General features: G+C 37.5%; 1 protein-coding gene across 19 annotated transcripts in view; it reads right to left on the bottom strand.

Moving 5' to 3' along the window:
• Positions 1-25,140, bottom strand: part of EYA3 (EYA transcriptional coactivator and phosphatase 3) — a 119,038-nt gene that overhangs the window by 85,715 nt on the left and 8,183 nt on the right. For 8 of the 19 annotated variants that reach the window (XR_012423671.1, XR_012423674.1, XM_005544247.4 and 5 more), the window contains exon 2: positions 4,556-4,656. The exons of 4 other annotated variants lie outside the window; for them this stretch is intronic. Coding sequence is in view for 6 of the 15 variants with exons in the window: in XM_005544247.4 (XP_005544304.1) it covers positions 4,556-4,588 (33 nt within the window). In the remaining 9 variants the exon portion in view is untranslated. Of the gene's footprint in view, positions 1-3,215; positions 3,342-4,555; positions 4,657-24,357; positions 24,478-25,140 lie in introns of all 19 variants that reach the window. 7 more of the 19 variants (XR_012423672.1, XM_074015131.1, XM_065526560.2 and 4 more) reach the window with 2 other exon arrangements.

Raw genomic sequence — 25,140 nt, 5'->3', positions numbered from 1 at the left:
GAAGCACTGGCAAATTCATAAATCAGGGTTCTATTTTTGCTTCTGCTACAATGTATAATCACACTTTAAATATAACACAGCAAGGAAACAAAAAACCCAGTATACAAACTCAGAATATACAGGCTCCAGGCTAAGTTCTGACAGTTAATTCACTGCATGTCTTCTCTGTATCTGTTTCTTCATCTGTAAAAAAAAGATACAACTACCTACTTTACAGGGCTCATGTTCCAACAGCGGGAAACAGCAGGATTAACAGTACAAGGATGCTGGCTGAATAAAACTTAAGAATGTGTACTGTTAACATAGTATGTAAAGATGAAATTCAAAGAGGAAAAGAGTGAGCTGCTTATGAAAAACAAAGTGCTATGTAATTGTTAAATTTTAGTGTTATTACCATAGACAGCAAGAACAAAGTTGAATCCCAGAAATTTCAAGACAGGCTTAAGAAATAGGACTCTCTAGTTAAGAAAATTGTATTAAGCATCTCAAATGTCATTCTGAAATTACTTGTGATGACTTACAAGTAATGACTCTGAAGGTTTAAACAAGAGGCAAAAGTATACTAGTGCCAGGTAAGTTGTAATCTTGGCAATAATAAATACAATGGTCGGGTAAGTCTTCATGGAGACTATAAAAAGGATGTTTATGTCAAGATTTATCCAACACTGTCCAGCAAAGAGAAGGACATTGTTCTGTTTACTAAAAAGTCATATTCCATATCCTAGAGGGGTAAAGGATTTGATCACAACCTAGATGAAATTTCACACAAAAAACAATTTAATGCTATTTTCATTGACCGTGCTTACTAATAGCTATCTAATTACTAATTTGACTTCAAGAACTTAACATAAGGAAAGCAGGACCTAGAGAGGGAGGCAAGCATTCCAAATTATTAGAGAGGTAAATATTTATAGCAGAGACAACTTCCTGTTCTACCACTGCATGTCAGGTGTGACTTGTGATGGAGGCAAAAAAATCTTTTTGTCTTCTCTATCAAGAAGAGTAATCTACAAACTGTAAACGATAGCATACCTAAATTTTTCAAAAAGAGTTTATTTGCATATTTATAAGCAAGCACCTCAATTATTTTAAATAAGTTCGAACCCTCCAGACTCATAGAAGCTTTATCCCATAGACCTGTAACTTAACAAACATGATTGCTAAACCAGTGTTTATCATCTCTGAAAAATCACAGAGAATTAGAGAGGTGCTTGAAACAGGGTTTGAGTCTAGGAGTTCAAGACCAGCCTGGGCAACAGGGCAAAACCCCGTGTCTACTAAAAATACAAAAAAGTTAGTTGGGTGTGCTGGTAGTCCCCGCTACTTGGGAGGCTGAGATGGGAGGATTGCTTCAGTCTGGGAGGCAGAGGCTGCAGTGAGTCAAGATGGCACCACTGCACTCCAGTCTGGGCGACAGGGTGAAACCCTGTCTCAAACAAAACAAAACGAAAAGAAATGTTTCACTACTTGGTTTGTTTTAATTTAAAGGTGATGGCAGAGAGGAATTAGGTGCCAGTAACTATAAACTAGTGCTAATTCAATGCTGATTGATGACAGTGTTCTAAAACAGATTATTGAACAAACCTCTGTAGACACCTAGAAAGGATATGACAATCACCTGGAGCTATTATATTTTTTTTCTAAGAACCCTCAACATTTTTATTGATAGCTTAAAGATTTAGGCTATAAATAGGTAAAGTATATGACAGAAAGCTGGAAAGAATAAGATTTTTAATTAAGGTATCAAAGGGTGATAATGTTACTTCTTCAGGGACTCTCAGTGTGTAAACTGTAGCATGAAGTATTTCTTATTCTCAATCCACTGCTGTTCTTTATACTGTATTCTCCAAGTAGAGGCTGTACAATAATCAGTCAAAAGGATCCCTTCATCTGTGGATGAGATTCTTGCATTTTTGGAAGGTGATTTATAGTAATATAACACAGTTATTTACAACTCAGTTGAGGATTGATAAGCAATAAAGGGAAAATGAAAGAATCTGAAGTCAAAATTTACTGCATTGTGAGTTATCTAAACAAAATCTTTTTTTGTGTGTGTTTTTTTTTTTGGAGACAGAGCCTCACTCACTCTGTTGTCCAGGCTGGAGAGCACTGGCACAATTTCGGCTCACTGTAACCTCCACCTCCTGGGTTCAAGCGATTCTCCTGCCTCAGCTTCCCAAGTAGCTGGTATTACAGGCATGCGCCACCACACCTGGCTAATTTTTGTATTTTTAGTAGAGATGGGGTCTCCCCATGTTGGCCAGGCTGGTCTCAAATTCCTGGCCTCAAGTGATCCACCCCTCTCCACCACCCAAAGTGCTGGGATTACAGGCATGAGTCACTGTGCCCAGCCGATCTGAACAAAATCTTGAGGTAGAGCAAGCAATTAGTGGAGAAATAAGAGAAGGGATAATTCAATAAGGAAAAGTCAAGAAGAGACAATGGGATTAAAATAACTTCAATAATAATGACCATCAGTAACATCACCAGGGTTAAAAATACTGGCTTTATTTATCATCAACTTGGGATGGGACCATTCTCTCCACTCATATTTTAGATCTCCACTACAGCCTGTGAAAAGTTGTTTTTTTACCTCAAAGTGTGTCATTACTCTTCCTGTTCTATTTAAAACATTAATAAGTGTCGTGTTTTTAGATTCTGTATTTGTCTGTTTGACGTCCATTAATCACAGAGCCAAACTCAAGGCCAAAGTTGTATTCTATTTCCCCTGAGATCTGGTGCCCATACTCTGAACCACCTCCTTTATCTAACTCTCACACACTAAGCCCCTATTTCTCCTGCCCTAAATCATAAATCAACCCAGGACAAAGTACCACCAGATAACCAGGGACAGCCCATAGGCCACAAAGCCTGACAAAATTATTCAAACTAGTCAACCCTAAGCTGTTTACCCTGCCTACCTTGCTTTTCCTGTGGAAACCTCGATAAGTCTGTGGCCCGTGCATTCCTCTCACTCTTTTCTGCCTCCTGGCCAACAGTGGTACTTCCCCCGTGTGGCATGCTATGCCTCTTGTTTCAAGGAGAACTATGAGTAAACACTCAACTTTTCTTTCAATGGCACTGACCTCTCTATGTCGTCACTCAATCACCTTTTTATATTAAGATCTGGGCACAAATCAATAAGGAAATAATGCCCTTTGACAACCATTTATAGTCAGCAGAAATTTTGGTTTTAAAGTGCTTCAATTTCTTACCTTTCTCTGAAGTAATAATCAGGTTTTGCACATCATGTTACAGAAGTTCAACAGAATGACAAGGAAATGAAGCAGGGCAGAAGAGATAGATGATTGTCAGCAGGTCAGCCTCACAATTCTCATTACCTTAAATAGGTAAGGAGTAACTAACAATATCCGTATTTCAACAGTATGTCAACACTTACATAAGTCTTTTGAAAATATGACTAGACCTTTGTCTTACCACATTCAAAACTCAATGGCATAATTTCCCCTGGTACATTTAGTATCTACAGTTCAGCTATCTGTTCCAAAAGTATAAATCCTAAACACACTGCTCAAGATAATTTTTAACCCTACCATTTCCCTGACAATTAAAGTCCCACCAGGGATAGGGGATCACATCTCAAATGTTGCTAATGCCTTCCTAGTTTTATACTTACCTCAACTGAGGGGCCTAAAATAATAATGACAAAGCAATCATCAATATGCATTTCTCAATATAAAGAAAAATATTAAAAATATATTAAAGGACTTTATCATTTAAATGGGAGCTAGTACACCTAAAGAATACAACTAGAACATGAAAAACATATCCTATTATTTGCTTTCAAAATTCAAATTTTTCTAGGTTAGATTTTCATAAAGTAAACATGTACCATGCTGTATCCTCTCTTAATATGAAATGCAAGAGGCCCACTCAGGATAGCAAATTGAATCAGTATTTACCAAACTTCAGAAAAAGAAACTGAAGACAAAAGGAAAAGACCCTCTAGCATAAAAGTTATCTTAAAAGAATGACACTATTGCTTTGTTTTTTAAACATTAAGGGCCAAAAACCAAAAAGAAGATAAACCCATATCATCTGGGGACATTTACAATTATTTTATTATGTTAAATATTTAAAAGAAATTAAGAATTCAATATAGTCTCTATGGTTTTATCTGTTTTCAAGAATTAGCTAGTGGTCAAATTATACCTTCCTCACTACTACTACTTTTTAAAAAATTAACTCTCTTAGGGAAATTTAGGTAAAAACAAAACTAAATTTTCTGGTCGAAATGGTGATATACTGTCAGATCAGTAAAGAGATGTCCTATTTTCTAAAAACTGTAACACTAGCCACTTATTTTTTTAAATGACATTTCTAAATACAATATTCATTTTGTAATGCTAAATTTTCCTTAGACTCCTTAGAATTAAGTTGGAAAAATACAACATTGTTTTCTTGAAAGGAAACAATTAAGGAATCTTTTCCTTATTTTTATTTCTAATTTGGAATCTATAACTGAATAATAATTAAAATACCTTAAGATTAGCTCTTCCATAATCAACTTTAAACTGTTAAAGGAAATACTTACTGGTTGCTCTGGTAAATCTTGTTCTTCTTCCATGAGGACCAATATTTCTTTATTATGCTTATGTGACTGGATTACAAGTCTCTCCCAGCAGTTTTCACAATCTGTTTTTAAAAAGGAGGATTCAAAGCTTTATATACTCTTAAAGTATTACCATTGAGGCCATCAGATAATAATTTTTTAATATTTTGCTACCCCAAGCTTTCTACATGAGTTCCAATCACAAAATCTCAAACCTGCACGTGGCTCTTCAAAAATGACATGCTACACCAAATCAAGAGAGGTGTACACAATGACTTTTATAATACCTTGCAAAAGTCAACACGTGGAACCACTTCTGCTGGTTACTATGGTCCCTAATGCATTAAACATCTTACAATGAAAGCCATGTGCAGATAATAAAATAATTTTTTAAGGATTAGAGTTACATTAAAAATGATAGAGACTGGCCTAGCAAGTCAGCAAGTTATGATAACATCTAACCTGCTTTAATGTGGAGCATTTACATAACTGTTAACACAGACACACAGAATCACTTTAAATAGGACAAACCAGAATATCAACTAAATGCATTCACAACCAACTATCTGTCTATATGTCATCAATTTAAAGGAAAACTCAATTCTTCTGCATCTCAATAATAAAAATAAGTATAGTGAAACCTTGACTTTTAGAACTAAAGAAAATAATCATTCAAAGATAGGACCTAATTTAATTCTGAAATAATGAGCTTCTACTAACTGTACTGCCCAGTCAATTATTTAAGCAAAATCTTTACATTCTCAGACCCTGCTTTTTCTGTCCTGATTTTCAAACAAAAAAGGAAAAATAGGATTCTAAGTCCACCTTACCATGTCCTACTGACAGGAGACAAAGAGATAAAAATTAGAAAGCTGCATACATTATAAAAATGAAATACTCCATTTCTGTCTAACAAAAGTGAAACCAGCACTTCTCTCAAAAGATGTGATTGCTTGTACATTTAATTAAAGTCACAGCTGTTTTTAGTTTTTCTACCAACCACTGTACCTAACTCACATACAAAGCTAAAGTATATAATCTTATTACAGAAGTCCTGAAAATAGACAAGTAACAAGAAAACAAAAAACTTGTTATGCCAGTATACTACCACTCTACTTCTATTACTCCATCGTGCTGCAATTCAACACAACTTTAAGCCACACTCCAGAATGTGAAAAGGAGAGAAAACACACAAAAGGTTACAATTAGATGCAAAGTTGTCCAACTCTAACACAGCTTTATTCCCTACCCCAATTTAGAATATCAAAAGAAAAAAGTTTAAAGGTCAGAAGCACTTGATACTCAATGTACTCACGTGTAGCTCATACACAGAGCCTCAAAAGCTAAGTTCTCCTACTACATGACGCAGATAACTAGCAATACAGAATTACAGAGTGCAATAAGTAAAGCTCATAGGAGCTATCTTCCCTGCACTTATTTTGCTCAGCTTAGAACAGCACAATCAATGTGACTTAAAACTGATTCACAACTATGAAAGATCAAACATTTTTTGTTTTACTAGTTTGAGTCTTAGTTTCAAATTGAAATATCTTTTCTTTAAGGGACAATCCTTTACATTTTATACTGTCTAAATGTACATTATGTACATATATTATTTCATCCCATTAGAAACTACAAAATAGGACCAAATCATTAGGGAAATGGAATACCTTCAATACCTCATTTGTTGAATTTCTTTTTTCTTTTTTTTTTTTTTTAGATAGAGTTTCGCTGTGTCACCAAGGCTGGAGTGCAGTGGCGCAATCTTGGCTCACTGCAACCTCCGTCTCCCGGGTTCAAGCAATTTTCCTGACTCAGCCTCCCAAGTAGCTGGGACTACAGGCGCGCCACCAGGCCCAGCTAATTTTTGTATTTTTAGTAGAGATGGGTTTTTGCCATGTTGGCCAGCCTGGTCTTGAACTCCTGACCTCAGGTGATCTGCCTGCCTCAGTCTCCCAAAGTGCTGGGATTACAGGCATAAGCCCGGCTAATTTGTTTTTTTGTGTGTGACCAGTTCTCATCCATACAAAACTTACAACATTACATGTTTTCCCTAATTGAAGGCCATGGCTATAAAACTACAATCTCTAATATATTTTCAGCAAGGGAGATAAAAGGGATATCTGCTCTACCATGGGGGAAGAGTTATAAATTTCATCTCTGATAGGAGGAAGGTAAGAATAATTGTTAAAAATATATATATATGTGTGTGTGTGTGTGTGTATACACACTCAATAATGTGGTTTAATTTTGTTTCTAAACAAAAATTAACTCATTTTAGAAATCTGAATTACACTAAAGGAGAACATAATACTATTTACAGGTTAAAAGGGGTCATTGGTTTTAAAAAGAAACAATACTCTATCAAGTTGAATAATGAAGAATCATTTTAAAAGAAAAAACATAGAAACATAAATGGTGGGGAAAGAATAATTTTAAAAGAAAAAACAAAAACATAAATGGTGGGGAAATAAATTATCAATAAATGTTCAAATATTGAATTTTGCTTTTTAGAAATATGGTAATATTAAATTGATTTTATAATAGAAAAAGAAGAATCTATTATTTCTTGACATAAATTCTGTAAGCTGCAAGAAAACTTTCTTTAAGGGAAAAATTTAAAGACATTCCTTTCTACATCTCCTATTCTTTGAAAATAAGCACGCTTTGTTGTTTCCATCTTTAAAATTCCCTTTGTCTTCTCAGCTTTTCAATCTAGGAGAATAAAAAGGACACAAATAATTTCTGTATTTAGAAGAAAAGAACTGGCCAGGCATGGTGGCTCATGCCTGTAATCCCAGCACCTTGGGAGGCTGAGGCAGGTGGATCACAAGGTCAGGAGATCAAGATCATCCTGGCCAACATGGTGAAACCCTGTCTCTACTAAAAATACAAAAATTAGCTGGGCGTGGTGGTGCAAGCCTGTAGCCCCATTCTTGGGAGACTGAGGCAAGAGAATCACGTGAACCTGGGAGGCGGAGGTTTCAGTGAGCTGAGATCACGCCACTGCACTCCAGCCTGGCGACAGAGTGAGACTCTGTCTCAAGAAAAGAAAGAAAGAAAGAAAGACAGACAGAAAGACAGAAAGACAGAAAGACAGAAAGACAGAAAGAAAGAAAGAAAGAAAGAAAGAAAGAAAGAAAGACAGAAAGAAAGAAAGTCAGAAAGACAGAAAGACAAAGAAAGAAAGAAAGAAAGAGAGAGAGAGAGAGAGAGAAAGAAAGAAAGAAAGAAAGAAAGAAAGAAAGAAAGAAAGAAAGAAAGAAAGAAAGGAAGAAAGAAAGGAAGGAAGGTAAAGTTTAAAAACCAGGCTTGCTATCTCAAAATAACTGGTCAATGACTATGAATAATTTTGATCATTTTAAAACAAAAAGCTGCCTACAAGTAAAGAATATGATATATTACAAAATCTGGGATTCTACTGTCAACACACGATGTGTGGGAAGTTTGCAAACATACATTCTGGTATATTGTGTATAAAATGCACTAATGACCATAAATTATGTAATTCTACCAAAACATTCATCTAAATACTACTTTCCATCAATACAGTATTCTCCTGCCTTGCAATAATTTGTACACTGAATGATCTGAAATATCAGAACATACTAAATATTAGAATGCAAGTATTCATCACAGTGCCAGCACCTATCAATGTTCTAAAACTTTTATTAAGACTTCATACCATTTTCCACAAGTGGTACATTCTAGACAATCAAAAGTCATACTTACTAGCAAGAGATGAAAGTACAGTATAACTAAGACACAATATTGCAAAACTTGGTAATAAAGGAAGTACAGAATTATTGTAAAAATCTTAGTATTCATTTTCTTGTATTAGTTCTAGAACTTAACTTTTTGTTGTTGTTGTTTTTGTTTTTTGAGACGGAGTCTCGCTCTGTCGCCCAGGCTGGAGGGCAGTGGCATGATCTTGGCTTACTGCAAGCTCCGCCTCCCGGGTTCACGCCATTCTCCTGCCTCTGCCTCCCGAGTAGCTGGGACTACAGGCGTCCGCCACCACGCCCAGCTAATTTTTTGTATTTTTAGTAGAGACGGGGTTTCACCATGTTAGCCAAGATGGTCTCGATCTCCTGACCTCATGATCCGCCCACCTCGGCCTCCCAAAGTGCTGGGATTACAGACATGAGCCACTCCACCCGGCCAACGGTGTTTTTTTTTGTTTTGTTTTGTTTTTGTTTTTTTACCGTTAATGTAACCTGACATTATTTTACATTCAATGAGATTGATCTTTTAAAATATCAAGTAATACAACAGTTGTGACACAGAAAAGTGAAATTTTAATGTAATTAAAATAAATATAATTAAAACTTAGCCAAACAGCTGATGAAATTACAAGACAAGCCCTGAGTTAATCTTTTAAGTACCTTTAGAACATTTGGAAAGTAATGTCTTTTCACAATTTTCTAATTTCGATTCTTACTACTGGTTTCTAAATACACTTGTTTTATCACCTTTTTTGGAAATAGAGCTTGTCAGTATTCATTTGCCTTCATGGACAGAATTCTGAGAAAATTTAAAATTGAGAATAGAAATAGTATTTCCTAAGACCTTATACTTCTCTACCTGTGAATGCTGACAGTGAAAAAATAGAAACTTTGGTTTGATTCAAGAGCCACACAATTTTGAATACTATTGTGATTTTGCATGCTTAAAAATAAAAGCAGAATCTTTCTGTAATATGGTGGCCATAAATTTTATTTTTACTCTTTAGAAGTTAGAAGGGAAATAATTAATAACAAATATTTTATTTCAAAATTCGAATTAGATTCCTACCTCATAGTTTCTGTTTTGTCTCAAGTTCAACATACTACATACCCTGCAAATGTAAATGGCCACAAGCAAGAAATTAGGTTGCTTCAATGTGTTATTAAAGCTCTTAGGCTTAGGAAAAGAAATTAAATATATGTAGGGGTGTGTGTGTGTGTGTGTGTTTTGTTTGTTTAAAAGCACAGAATAGGCCGGGCGCGGTGGCTCACGCTTGTAATCCCAGCACTTTAGAAGGCCGAAGCGAGTGGATCACTTGAGGTCAGGAGTTTGAAACCAGCCTGGCCAACATGGTGAAACTCTGTCTCTCTTAAAAATGCAAAAAATTAATCTGGCATGGTGGCACACACCTGTAATCCCTGCTACTCAGGAGGCTGACGGAGGAAAACTGCTTGAACTCAGGAGGTGGAGGTCGCAGTGAGCCAAGATTGCACCGCTGCACTCCAGGCTGGGCGACAGGCGACAGAGTAAGACTCCATCTCAAAAAAAAAAAAAAAAAAAAAAAGGCACAGAATAAAGGCCAAATTGTTTTCCATGAAAACAAGGCATATATCAGTCTTAATTACAACTTCAAAAGAAGTGTGTAAGTAGGGCAAAAACAGTCTGATTTATAGGTCCTAGAAAGAGAACTTGCATGCAGCTAAGTATGTACAGAGATATTCAGGAGTTAACTGGATATCTATGACACAGTTCCACATAGAAAAAAGGTAGTCCATAGATTTAATCACTGACTACATTTTATTTTAAGTTTATTTACTACACTTCCCAAAGTGCCTTATATATATAATTTTTTATTTTTATTTTGTTTTTGGGGGGGGGAATAACTAAAACTTTTTTTTTTCTTTTTTTTTTGGAGACAGCACTTGCTCTGTCGCCCAGGCTGGAGCACAATGGTGTAATCTCGGCTCACGGCAACCTCTGCCTCCCCAGTTTAAGCAATTCTCACACCTCAGCCTCCCAAGTAGCTGGGATTACAGGTGTGCACCACACACCTGGCTAATATTTGTAGCGATGGGGTTTTGCCATGTTGGCCAGGATGGTCCCAAACTCCTGGTCTCAAATGATCCACTAGCCTCGGCCTCTCAAAGTGCTGGGATCACAGGTGTGAGCCACTGCATCTGGCCTAAAACCTTCATTAGATATGATTTTCCAATAACAATAATGTGCAAATTTGAACTATGAATTCAAACAGCAGTGAAGTCTGAAATTTTAAAAGGTAGAATAGGTATTAGGGAACAAAAGGTAAAGGAAGATGAGAACATTTAATACTATTCATTATCTCCTCTCCGTACACAATGTTGCATAGATACAACTATTTCATTTTTATCTTATTGATTTAATAATAGTGAAATCACCTTAAGGAACCTACAGTATATAGTTGGTGTCCAACTTTAGGGGGGAAGGTAGAAACACACATGATTAACAGTTTCACCCACACATTTTAGACAATTTTTTTTTTTGCCAAGATTTTAGTAGTAAATTCACAAATATAAGTACTTTCACTCCTTCAGTGTTAAAATAGAAAACTAAATAGTGTCAACAGTAGTGGCTTAATTATTGGTATACAAGAAAAACAAAACACCAATAGGTTTTCTTAATTACGCACTTTAAATATTAATATGTGCATTTATTTTTACAGTTACAAATTTTTCATGTTTTAGACAATAGCTTTTAATAGTTTCAAATCCATTGAGACACTGCTTTCAATTTGAAATAATGTGTGCATACACGTATATAAAAAACAAAAACAACCCCGTGTATGACTCATCTGACAGATGTTTGAGATCAATAAATTCTTATTTTTCAACATGCAGTTAGGTAGAGAGGGAAGCAAGCCATCCTCTCTCTCTATATATACATATATATATATAAATATATAGAGCCTGGGAGACAGCATGACTGTCTCAAAAAAAAAAAAAAGAAGTGAACAAAGGTTTACTCCAATACCTACAAGTTTCTTATTGAAAATTAGACAAAATTAATAATGAGTATTTTGGGAGAAAGGAGAATAACAGAGGCCATTTAAGGAAAACCTATCTATACCACTCTTTAAAACCAATAATAGTAGAAAAGATAAGAGAACTGTCATTTACTGAGCATATATAATACACAAAGTTTTTGTTTTTGTTTTTGTTTTGTTTTGTTTTTAAGAGATAGGGGTCTTACTATGTTGCCCAAGCTGGTCTCAAACTCCTGGGCTCAAGCAATCCTCCCACCTCAGCCTCCCGAGTAGCTGGGACTACAGGCATGTGCCACTGCATCCAGCTCCAAGTAATTTTTATAGTCACTATCTCATCAAATTTTGTTTCCACAACTAAGACGCAGGTGGTATTACCATCCTCATGCTACAAACAAGGAAACTGGGATTCAGAGATTTAAACAATTTGTCCAAGAGTAACAGCAATAATGTTGCAGGCTGAAGTAAAAATACCTTAAATAAAGAGACCAGACGATAGTGATGATGACTGCAAATCACTGTAAATGTACTTAATTTCACTGAATTGTAAACAGTAGTCTCCCTTTCCAAGGGGGGGATATACTGCAAGACCCCCAGTTGACACCTGAACCCACAGATGGTACCCATATGCACTATCTTTTTTCCTATACATACATATCTATGATAAATTTTAACTCAGCAGTTTTCATGCGCTGTGTGGCCAAAACCTGGAGTTTGAGGTGTGACAGCAAAACTAGCATGAATTTCTTCTGCTTCTTCAAAAGTTCACGGACAGAAGATTAGTTCTTACTGTAGATTTGTTTTTCTTTCTTTTTGAGATGGAGTCTCTCCCTGTCACCAGGCTGGAGTGCAGTGGTGCAATCTCGGCTCACCGTAACCTCCAACTGCTGGGTTCAAGCAATTCCCCTGCCTCAGCCTCCTGAGTAGCTGGGACTACAGGCGTGCACCACCACACCCAGCTAATTTTTGTATTTTTAGTAGAGATGGGGTTTCACCATGTTGACCAGGATAGTCTCGATCTCGACCTCATGATCCGCCCACCTCAGCCTCCCAAAGTGCTGGGATTACAAATGTGAACCATCGCACCCAGCCCTACCGTAGATCTTAACAATCTCAGCATAGGATTTTTTTTCTTTCCTTATTTAGTAGAGAACTTTAACGTTTTCACTTAATGCACTTCTCTTTGGCATATCTGTATTGCCAGCAACACTACTCTTGCTCTTCAGGGCCATTATTAAGTAAAATAAGAGTTACTCGGGCTGGGCGCGGTGGCTCATGCTTGTAATCCCAGCACTTTGGGAGGCCGAGGCGGGTGGCTCACGAGGTCAGGAGTTCGAGACCAGCCTGGCCAACATGGTGAAACCCCGTCTCTACTAAAAATACAAAAATTAGTTGGGCATGGTGGCACATACCTGTAATCCCAGATACTCAGGAGGCTGAGGCAAGAGAACTGCTTGAACCAGGACCTGGGAGGCGGAGATTACGGTGAGCCGAGATCACGCCATTGCACGCCAGCCTGGGCAAGAGTGAAACTGTGTCTCAAAAAAAAAAAGTTACTCAAACACACAAGTACTGCAGACACCTCAACAAGTGATCTGATAACTAAGATGGCTCCTAAGTAACAGGCGGGAAGCGTCTACGACATGAATGTGTTGGATAAAGGGATAATTCATGACCCAGGCAGGAAAGAGCAAAATGGAGAGAGACTTCATCACACTACTCAGATCGGTGCACAATTTTAAACTGATGAATTGTTTGTTTGCGAAATTTTCCATTTAATATTTTCAGACCAAGGTTGATAGCAGGTAACTAAAACCGCCAAAAGCAAAACTACAGATAAGGGGGGTACTACTGTACTTAAAAATGGTTAAAACAGTTAATTTTATCTTACGTATATTTTACAATAAAAAATACAAAAAAAACCCTAACAGATTAGAAATGCCAATAAAAAGATCAAACCTATAAAGTATTTAAAATATGAAATAAATAGAGAAAAATCAGTATTTAGAAAACATTGTCAGAAAAACTGAATACCAATATGGAAAAAATATCCACATCATCATATGCTATAACTAATTATAAATATATTAAAAAACTAAGCATTCAAAAAACTTTGGAGAAAACAGAATAGTAACCTTATCTCACTATGGAAAAGAGATGAATTTATGGTCAATTCAAAGAAAGCATAAACGACAATTTGACAAATCCAATTATGTAAAATAAACTTTCAAGCAATAAAAAAATCTAACATTAAAATATTATAAATTCAGGCAACATCTGCAAGAATTATGATAAATAAAACTTAATGTTTATAACATACACCAAATCAATTCAACATTTCCCGATCATCTATTATTATGGAGCAAACAATGACTAACTCATAAACCTGTCAAAGAATAAAAACAGGCAGTTTAAACCACAGAGATTAAATCAGCACTTGAGAAAAAAGACTGTCTCACTACTAATTGGAGAAATATAAATTGTAATATTCTTAAGATACGACTTCATACATATTAAGCTACCAAAAAAAATCTAAACAACAAAACCAAGTGTTATCTGGGTTATAAGAAGATAAAGACATATTCAGTCAGGCACAGCTGTAAAATCACATGTGTCTTCAAACTGTTCCTGGATAAAGTATAAAAGAGGTCATAAGATTGGCCATGGCCTAACCTGAATAATTTTTCTTCGGTGCTCACACAAGAATTACATACAGGGAGGAAGAAAGCAAACTCTACTTTTAAAAATAGTATACGTTTGTTGTCTAAGAAACAAAAAATGTGAAACAACCAACACATGAAGAATAAGTTTAACTATACCATAACTGTAAACTATTTCAATACAAGCTTACTTAAAAAGTGAAAAAATACATGTTTTTACGTTAGTTTAATAATAGCTTACATATAATTTGATAAGAATCAAAAGCAGATACAAAGTTACATTTAAAAGTATAGTAAAATGTTTAAATACATATTTTTAAATGCTTATATAAAAATGTTCAAGATATTAAGCTAAAATTAGACACAAGTTCTTCATTCTTGCCCCCAACTTTTTCCATTGGAAAAAAATTTCAGCTTTGAAGGAAAAGCAATTCAAATTGCAGTGATCCTCCCTTACCTAAAAAATCTTAAAGTTTGTGACAACAATATAGGTAGAAAGATTCATTTGATTTTCTGGCTGTGTCATCTCTTTCCTAAGAAGTTATTTAGACACTGTACATAAACTCAGGGTTGGTTCATTTTACAGCTCTAAGCAAAAGCAATGAACTTCCAATAGTTGAAGAATTTGCTATCGGAAAAGACTTCACATTTGGTTTCACTCTATTGGACAGACACAATTTTCTCTTGGAAATGCGAGAAAATACATAACAAAAGATGCTACAAAGGATAAAAGGTCTTACAGATCATTAAATGTAATCCTTATTTTAAAATTGAGGAAATTAAACAAAAGAGAAGGCACTGCCTCATGAACCTGTAAGCAGCAGAAACAGTGGCGGAACCCGAAACTCTGAACTCCCTTGTCTGAAGTTTTTTGTCTCCTTTATGCAAAATTGAGCATAAAACCCTCCCTTTTAAAATTACATTCCTTCGTGCCTGTAATCCCAGCATTTTGGGAGGCTGAGGCGGGTGGATCACCTGAGGTCAGGAGTTCAAGACCAGCCTGGCCTACATGGTGAAACCCCATCTCTACTAAAAATTTAAAAAATTAGCGTGGTGGCAGGCACCTGTAATCCCAGCTACCCGGGAGGCTGAGGCAGGAGAATCGCTTGAACCCGGGAGGTGGAGGTTGCAGTGAGGAGCCGAGATTGCACCACTGCACTCCAGCCTGGGCAACAAGAGTGAGACTCCGTCTCAAACAACAAAAAAAATTACATTCCTAATATTATTACCTTAGGCTACTTATTCCTTTTCTTTCATTACATCTCTATCCTATGTTATATTACTTCGATCTTATGATATAATATCATGTTCTTAAAGTTTTAAAATATTTTAAATTTAAACTCAGAAATTCTTTTTCAATGTATGGACTGGCACTTTAAGGACCTCCTAAAAATCCAAAAACAACATTCCTTTTTTTTTCTTTAGAGGAATAAAGAGCTTAGTTGAACAAAGAGCTACTTCTGAATCTGGCAGCCCTCAGAATCGGAAGAGATTCAGACTCAGAGAGCTCCCTGATATTCTTTTTATGCTACTTATTAACTCCCTGTACAGGCTAGCAAAAAACCCCACAAAAACAAATAGATTTATCTTTATAACCGTAAGTCCTTAATTTACAATGTACAGACTTTGATTTACTGGTTTTTTTTGTTTGTTTTTTGTTTTTTTGAGACCAGGTGGAGTGCAGTGTCATAATCTCACCTAGGCTGGAGTACACTGGCACAATCCTGGGTCACTGCAACCTCCGCTTCCTAGGTTCAAGTAATTCTTATGCCTCAGCCTCTGGAGTAGCTAGGACTACAGGTGTCCACCACCATGCCCAGCTAATTTTTATATTTTTAGTAGAGACAAGGTTTCAACATGTTGGCCAGGCTGGTCTTGAACTCCTGGTCTCAAGTGATCCGCCCGCCTTGGCCTCCCAAAGTGGGATTACAGGCTTGAGCCACCGTGGCGGACTGATTTACTGTTAATTAAACAAGTTTTTTTTGTTTGTTTGTTTTGGAGACAGAGCAATGATACAATCTCGGCTCACTGCAACCTCCACCTCCTGGGTTCAAGCAATTCTCCGCCTCAGCCTCCCAAGTTGCTGGGACTACAGGCACATGCCACCACACCCGGCTACTTTTTCGTATTTTAGTAGAGACGGAGTCTCATCGTGTTGCCCAGGCTGGTCTCAAACTCCTGAGCTCAAGTGATCTACCCGCCTCGGCCTCCCAAACTGCTGGGATTATAGTCGTGAGCCACCATGGCAGGCCAAAACAAGTAATTTTAACTGGGGCTGGGCGTCAAAGTGGGAAGGGTCGGCTGAGGCAGGAGGATCCCTTGAGCCCAGGAGTAATCTGGTAATCTGGTATGTTGACCAGCCTGGACAACATAGCAAGAGACCCCATCTATTAAAAAAAAAAAGAGAAGAAGAAAAAGGAGGGTGGGGAGAAAAGAGAGAGGGAGGGAAGAGGAGAAGGAAGAAAGGGAAAAAGGGAGATAGAAAAGGAAGAGAGGAAGGGGGAAATCCCCTTCCCCAAACACATATACACACAGTTATCATGAAATAGATTTCTAGTCAAAGATAGGTCCATATCCTAATACCCAGATCCTGTGAATGTTCCCTTATTTGGAAAAACAGTCTTTGCATATGTAATTAAGGATTTTGAGATGAGATTATACATAGGCCCTAAACACCATCACAAATGTCCTTATAAGAGAAAAGCAGACATTTAACACACATACAGAGAAGAAGGCAATGTGAAAATGGAAGAAGAGACTGGAGGGTTATGGTCAAGGAATGTCAGCAGCCACCAGAAGCTGGGAGAGGCAAAGGATGATTGCCCCTAAAGCCTCTGGAGGAAGTTCAGCCCTGCCAATACCATGATTTCAGACTTCTGGCCTCCAGAAGTGAAAGAATAAATTTCTATTGTTTCAAGCCTCAAAGTCTGTTTGGGGTAATTTGTTATAGCAGCCACAGGAAACTAATACAAATAGCAAAGTTTATGTTTTTCGTTTGCTTGGTTTTGCTATTACCTCTCTGTTTGGGCTTGTTGACTATCTCCTGACCACTGAAAGAAACAGACAAACTGAAAACAAAAGTGGGAAATAAGAAAATGTAAATAAGGGGTTGGGAGTGGTGGCTCACACCTGTAATCCCAGCACTTTGCGAGGCTGAAGCAGGCAGATCACCTGAGGTCAGGAACTCGAGACCAGCCTGGCCAACATGGTGAAACCCCATTTCTACTAAAAAATACAAAAATTAGCCAGGCATGGTGGTGGGCACCTGTAATTCCAGCTACTCAGGAGGCTGAGGCAGGAGAATCACTTGAACCCAGGAGGCACAGGTTGCAGTGAGCCGAGATCATGCCACTGCACTCTAGCCTGGGCTACAGAGTGAGACTCTGTCTCAAAAAAAAAAAAAAAAAGGAAATGTAAATAAGAGAACACAACTGTACATACAGATGAAAAAATGCTTCCAGACATTAAAAATAATAAACATAAAACACTTAAAAACTTTCCAAATAATTGTCAAGTTTGCCTCTCTAATGAAAGTGTTACATAACTTCAAAGTTAGCATTCTCCTGCTTTCACTCTGGGATAAACCTTAAATTTATGTCCAGGTAACAATAACACTGACAGTCTCAGGTACTTCATGGATCTTGAGAAATCTTACAAGATCCTTCCAAAGCCTTAACAAACTCAACACTAGTATTTGTAAGACAGCACCTAAAGTCTGCATACATTCACTATACTGTTTTTTGTTTGTTTTGAGATGGAGTCTCCCTCTATCACCTAGGCTGGAGTGCAATGGCGTGCTCGTAGCTCACTGCAACCTCGGCCTCCCAGGTTCAAGCAATTCTCCTACTTCAGCCTCCGTAGTAGCTGGGATTACAGGCGCCCACCACCATGCCCGGCTAATTTTTGTATTTTTTAGTAGAGATGGGGTTTCACCATATCAGCCAGGCTGGTCTCGAATTCTTGACCTCAAGTGATCTGCCTGCCTCAGCCCGCTAAAGTGTTGGGATTACAGGTGTGAGCCACTATGCCTGGCCTCACTATACTGTTTGATGTGTTCTGCTTAGGGAAAAAAATTACTGCTAGAGTTAAACCTGAAATATATCAAAGTCCTCCTTTCCAATTTATCTTAAATAACAATCTTAGGTAAATTATGCCTCAAGATTGAAGCTCATATTTTTCTGTTTTGAAGTTCCTATTTTGCATTTCTCTCATGTAGCATAAATCATTTACTAAACATTTAATTTTTAACTTGGCAACACTGTGCTTAGCACTGTATCAAGAACACTGATAAACACATCATAAGATGGTACTAAATGATGAGAAATTTTTTTCATTGGAAAAACGTGACTTTTCTAATGCAATTATTTTTTTGCATGTATTTTTCTTTGGGATTTCTTTTTTGTGTGTCTTGAATAGAGCCCTGAAATTCTTTCTAAACATATTCATAGAACATTTCAAGCTGGAAGAAAAACACTGAAATAGAATCCAGGATAAAATATGCCAGGTATTAAAGACACATTCTGAAAGAAATCATAATTACTTTTAGCTGCTGCGTCAAAAGTTCATGTCAATGTTGAAGATGCCATTTAACTACCCTTTACAAAAATGTATAGATCAAACAGAATGAAACTATAAAGGCTCAGGTAATTTAACCAAGTAAAGTTGTTAATTCCAACTTCAAGCAACAAAGTAAATAAGAATAAAATTTAGGAACTTAATCATTTCTTGATAAAGACTCATAATTGAAACAATTTCCCCAGGGGCTCTCTGTACTATTCTCTGCTTAGCCTAAATGAAAGGATCTAATCTACGGAGGTCAATAGTCCCAAACTTTTGGAATCTCCTCTGAATGCAACTCAAAATGATGACACACAAATTGAATTCATTCCTCAAAATAAAATTGTATGACATAAAAAGCATTTTGGGACAAATAGGAACTGAAAAAATAGTCCTGCAAAAAAACAGAACCAAAACTAGTAGCAGCATCTTATAAACCAGTAGCATGTTAGTTACAGCCAGAGATAAAAATTAAACTATATAAATGCAAAGTGGTATCCTGAACTGGATCCTAGAATAGAAAAAAGATATTAGTAGAAAAAATAGTAAAATCTGAATAAAGTCTGGAATCTAGTAAACAGTAATGAGCTGTATTCAGAGGAGATTCCAATATTGGGACTGTTGGCCTCTGTAGATTTAGATCCTTTCATTTAGGCTAAGCAGAGACTAGGACAGAGAGCCCCTGGGGGAAGTGGGGTATATATATATATATATGATACCAACACACACTTACTAGAATGTCTAAAATAAAAATTTAAAAACTGGCCAAATGCTGGCAAGGATGCAGAACAACAAGAACTCTGTACAACTAGAACAATGTACAATTAGAAATTGTAGGCCGGGCGCAGTGGCTCAAGCCTGTAATCCCAGCACTTTGGGAGGCCGAGATGGGTGGACCACAAGGTCAGGAGATCGAGACCATCCTGGCTAACATGGTGAAACCCCGTCTCTACTAAAAAATACAAAAAACTAGCCGGGCGAGGTGGCGGGCGCCTGTAGTTCCAGCTACTCGGGAGGCTGAGGCAGGAGAATGGCGTGAACCCGGGAGGTGGAGCTTGCAGTGAGCTGAGATCCGGCCACTGTACTCCAGCCTGGGCGACAGAGCGAGACTCCGTCTCAAAAAAACAAACAAACAAACAAACAAACAAAAAGAAATTGTACACTGCTGGTGGGAATGCAAATGGTACAGTACAACCAATCATGGAAAGCAGTTTGGCAGTTCTTTATAAAGGTAAACACACACTTACTATACAACCGTGCAATCCCATTCTGAGGTATCTAACTAAGTGAAAAGAAGACTTATGTTCACATAAAAACCTGTATGTAAATGTGTACAGTAGCTTGTTCATATATATGCCAAAGACTGGAAACAACTCCAATGCCCTTCAAACTGGCACATGAATAAACTGCAGTATACCCATACAATGGAATAGTGCACAGTAAATCACAAAACAATCTGGATGAAACTCAAATGCATTATGCTAAGTGGACGAAGCCAGACTCAAAAGCCTACATATTGTATAATTCCATTTATATCACATAACTACAAGAACAGAAAACAGATCAGCGGTTGCCAGTGTTGGGGATGGGAAAAAAGGTTGACTATAAAGACACACAAGGGATCCTTTTTGGGATTGATGAAACTATTCTATATCTTTTTTTTTTTTTTTTGAGGCACAGTTTCACTCTGTTGCCCAGGCTGGAGTGCAGTGGCGTGATCTTGGCTTACTGCAACCTCCACCTCTTGGGTTCATGCAATTCTCCTGCCTCAGTCTCCCAAGTAGCTGGGACTACAGGCATGTGCCACCACGCCCAGCTATTTTTTTTTTTTTTTTTTTTTTTTTTTTTGAGATGGTGTCTTCCTCCGTCACCCAGGCAGGAGTGCAGTGGCACGATCTTGGCTCACTGCAACCAACCTCCACCCCCTGGATTCAAGCAATCTTCCCACCTCAGCCTCCCGCGTAGCTGGGATTACAGGCATGTGTCACCATGCCTGGTTAATTTTTTTGTATTTTTAGTAGAGACAGCATTTCACCATGTTGCCCAGGCTGGTCTTGAACTCCTGAACTCAAGTGATCCACCTGTCTCACCCTCCCAAAGTGACGGGATTACAGGTGTGAGCCATTGCACCCAGCCCAATTTTTGTATTTTTAGTAGAGATGGGGTTTTACCATGTTGGCCAGGCTGGGCTCGCACTCCTGACCTCAGGTGATCCACCCACCTTGGCCTCCCAGAGTGCTAGGATTACAGATGTGAGCCACCACACCTGGCCCTCTATATCTTGATGTGGTTTTACAAAATTGTATGCATCTGTAAAACTTACAGAACTGTTCGTTTAAAAGAATTAACTGTATGTAAATTATACCTCAAAAGTTATAATAGGATCTACTTAGATTTTTAGAAAAAAATCACATATGAAGCTGCATAAAATTCTATGACTGTAATACGAACAAATGAAATTATAAACAGTTAGACCACAGTTTTTTTATGAGTACAGAGATCTGAAATGTTGGCTAACAAAATTATAAACATAGTTGGAGCAATAAACAGTTTATTTATGAGTAACAAGATCTGAAACATTGGCAGATAAAACTACAAAAACAGTTGGATCAACAGTTTATTTATGAGTATAGAGATTTGAAATGTAGGCTCTATTACCTGTTATCATAACAGAAGAATTTTCCATTACATAGATGACTTAAGGTCAAATTGTAAAAATTCTTATTTTTATTCTAAGTGTGACTACCTTCAGATACCCTTTCCTTATTTAAATTGAAATGGTGGAAGAATTCTAGCCTATCTTAAACACTAGAGGTAGAACCATACAACATACAATTATTCAGAAACAATTATACCTAAAATAAAAGTTAGTACTCATTTAAAAGAGATCTTAGACTTTCAATCTCCAGAACTGTGAGAAAATACATGTGTTATTTTAGCCACTCATTCTTTGGTATTCTGTTAGGGCAAACCAAGTGGACTAACATAATATAGTTCACATAACCTTACTTTAGCTATTTAGACATGGTTTTCTTTAGTTCTTTGAACTTTTTTTTTTTTTTTTTTTTGAGAAATGAGGTCTTGCTCTGTCACCCAGGCTGTAGTGCAGTGGCAATTCTTCCACTCAGTAAGTGCAAGCCACCATACCAGGCCCTTTAAACACAATTTAAATGGCTGATTTAAAGTCTTTGCCTAATAATAAAATTGTATGACATAAAAAGCATTTTGGGACAAAATGCTTTCTCTCCTATGTGTGGACCATACTTAAGTGGTTTTTTGCATGCTTTGTAATACACTTTGCCTAATATTAAAGTCCAACATTTGGGCTTCCTCAGGGTGTCCTCTAACATTCTATACATCTCATCTATACACCAATCATATATTTCAGCTTGCCAGTGTTTGGATAACACTGACTATACACTATACTAACACAACTAAGTCTTTTGGAATTTATGTCTTTAGCTTTCAGAAGAACTGTAAAATCTAGGTTCAGTTTTTTTAATTAATGTTTTATTTCTCCAATTTTATTTATCCCTTCAAAACTCCATCAGACAGGATAATATAAGTGTTTGTTAAAGAAAAATAAAATAAATAAATATCTTACACCTAAGATAAAAAGGAAAGAAATCTGGTCTTGAGTGAAAGTCAATTCACTAACTAGCTCTGCTTAGTATTCCCAAATAGCAAACCATTAGAACTTTTAAGATTACAGCCCAAATAACAAGTGGTTCCTAAGAGAAATTAAACAAGTTGGGCCTGCATAACCTGTAGCCTTGATAACCTTTAGCTTTAAATCCAACACACCACACAAGAACTTTCCCTACAGGTCCTTAAGACAAGATATTTTCAAGTTCCTGAGCAATATAACATTAAATGTCAATCATGTCCTGTTACTCAGCAAATATACAGAACTCATCATAGCCACAAACACTCTCAGGAGATCCAACTGTGAGTTGATACTATTAATAGCAAACATTTATGGAATGCTTCTTATGGGTCAGGCACTGTTCTAAGTACTTTTAATATATTAACTATTTTTTTTCCTCTTCCTCTTCCCCTTCCTCTTCCTCTCCCTCCCCCTCCCCCTCCTTCTCCTTCTCCTCCTCCTCCTTCTCTTTTAATTGAGACAGAGTCTCGCTCTGTTACCCAGGCTGGAGCATAGTGGCATGATCTCAGCTCACTGCAACCTCCACCTCCAAGGTCTAAGCAATTTTCATGCCTCAGCCTCCTGAGTAGCTGGGATTACAGGCATGCGCCGCCATGCCCAGCTAATATATTAATTATTTTAATCTTTCAATAAGTCTATAAAATAAAAGCTATTTGTTATCACCATTTTACAGATGAGAAAACTAAGACACAGAGAGTAACTTGCCCAACGCTACACACATAGTAAGTCACCAACCTGGTATTCAAGCCCAAGCAGGCTAGCTTCAAAGCCTGAGTTCTCAAACCACAGCTATATGTCTCATAATGGAACAATGCAGACAGGACTGGTGATATTTAAAAGCTGACCGAGCTTAAAATGTATGATATGCCACACTATAGTCACCAACAGCCAGAACTCTCAAGCCAAGTAATGAGAACATACGAGAAGACAGCAAGTTTTCTTCTTTATCCTTTACCATTCTCATTTTTTTCCCCAGGCCTCCCAAGTATGAGTATGAGTTAACACAAGTGAAGTGCTTTAAATAGTGCCTGGCAAATAGTAAGTGCTCACTAAGTGTTAAGAGTGGATAGCAGTATAAAAATAGTAGAGTATGTCTGCTGACCCTGTTTCACTCTAACAGCTAGGATAGGCAAGGAACTGTTGATATTTCTACGCCCTTTCCCCCTGTGTGATTACAGGAAATGAATTGGGACAATACATAAATGTAAACCCTAATGACTCTTCAATCATGTTATTTCACCTGACCATGTACACACGAGCAAACTGCTTCATTCCTCAATCCTCTTTTTTTTGGTTTACAAAGACTGGACTGGGGCCAGAAGAGAGCAGAATAAAGCAGCTTTGTAACCTTTTGACTAGTTGCCAAGAACAGAAGCAAAGTTTGTGAAAACCAACTGAATGGACCTAAACTTTTGACTGTTAGATGGAAACTAGCAAAGGATTCTAATGATGGAAGCTCAGCATACAACCGAGCATTTTCAACCTCACGATTCCAGAATTAGTTTTTAAAATAATGTGCCTAGACACGGTAAAGAACAGAGATGATAGTAATGGTAATCAGGACAATAGGACCTCCCTCTCTCAGTGACTGTTCTGCGGCTATTTAGGTTAAAAGTTTTACAGAATCCAGGTACATCGCAGAGAAAAAAACTAGCAAACCTAAACATTTTCTTTTTTTTTTTTTTTTTTTTTTTGGTAGAGACAAGGTCTCGCTATGTTGCCCAAGCTAGTCTTGTCCTGCTGGGCTTAAGTGATTGACATTTAATGTTATATTGCTCAGGAGCTTGAAAAGTGCGGGGATTACAGGCATGAGCCACCACATCTGGCCCCAAACTGAAACTTTTTCCATTACAAAAAGACAGTATTAGGGGAAAAATCTAGCAGTCACTAAAATTTTGCAAACTGCAGGTACATTGCATTAACAGGGTACCATATCAACTTAGTGAATGGAAACTAGCAGTTTGTTTTAAATTAAAAACAATAAAACAAAATAGAGGCCAGGCACAGTGGCTCACACCTATAGTTCCAGCACTTTGGGAGGCCGAGGCAGGAGGATCACTTGAGCCCAGGAGTTCAAGACCAGCCTGGGCAATATGGTGAAACCCCATCTATAAAAAACAAAACAAAAAAAAAATTAGTGAGGCATGGTGGCACACACCTGTAGTCTCAGCTGCTCGGAAGGCTGAGGCGGGAGGATCACCTGAGCCCAGGAGGTCGAGGCAGCAGTGAGCCGTGATAGTGTCACTACACTTCAGCCCAGGTGATACAGGGTGAGATCCTGTCTCAAAAAACAAGCAAACAAACCAAATAGAATAGAAAATATTAATATTACAATGCATCATCAGTAGTAAAAATATTGTTTCAAGAAACTTCTGTTTCGATTTCAAATATTAATATGTACAGATATGTGTCTGAGTACTGGATAGCAATGTAAAATGTATTTTATAGTGGGTCATGATCAGAAAAGTTGGAAAGCCACTTTACCAGAAACAAAAAACTGGCCAGTCAAAAACGGAAGAAAGTAACCACTTCACACTACATAGGAAAACAACATAAAAAAAAAAAAAAAAAAAGGAAACAACATTCAGAGTTTGATGGTTCTCTTTTTTGTTTGTTTGTTTTGAGACGGAGTTTTGCTCCTGTTGCCCAGGCTGGGGTGCAATGGCGTGGTCTCAGCTCACTGCAACCTCTGCCTCCCGGGTTCAAGCAATTCTCCTGCCTCAGCCTCCCAAATAGCTGGGATTATAGGCGCCTGCCACCACGCCCAGCTAAATTTGTATTTTTTTTTTAGTAGAGACAGGGTTTCACCATGTTGGCCAGGCTGGTCTTGAACTTCTGCCTCAGGTGATCCTCCCGCCTTGGCCTCCCAAAGTGCTGGGATTACAGGCATGAGCCACCATGCCCAGCCAATGGTTCTCTAAACTGTAGTTTTATATAAGCA

Source organism: Macaca fascicularis, chromosome 1 (assembly GCF_037993035.2).
Source record: "Macaca fascicularis isolate 582-1 chromosome 1, T2T-MFA8v1.1".
In the NCBI taxonomy this organism is placed as follows: domain Eukaryota; kingdom Metazoa; phylum Chordata; class Mammalia; order Primates; family Cercopithecidae; genus Macaca; species Macaca fascicularis.
This window is presented reverse-complemented; position numbering and strand designations above follow the sequence as displayed.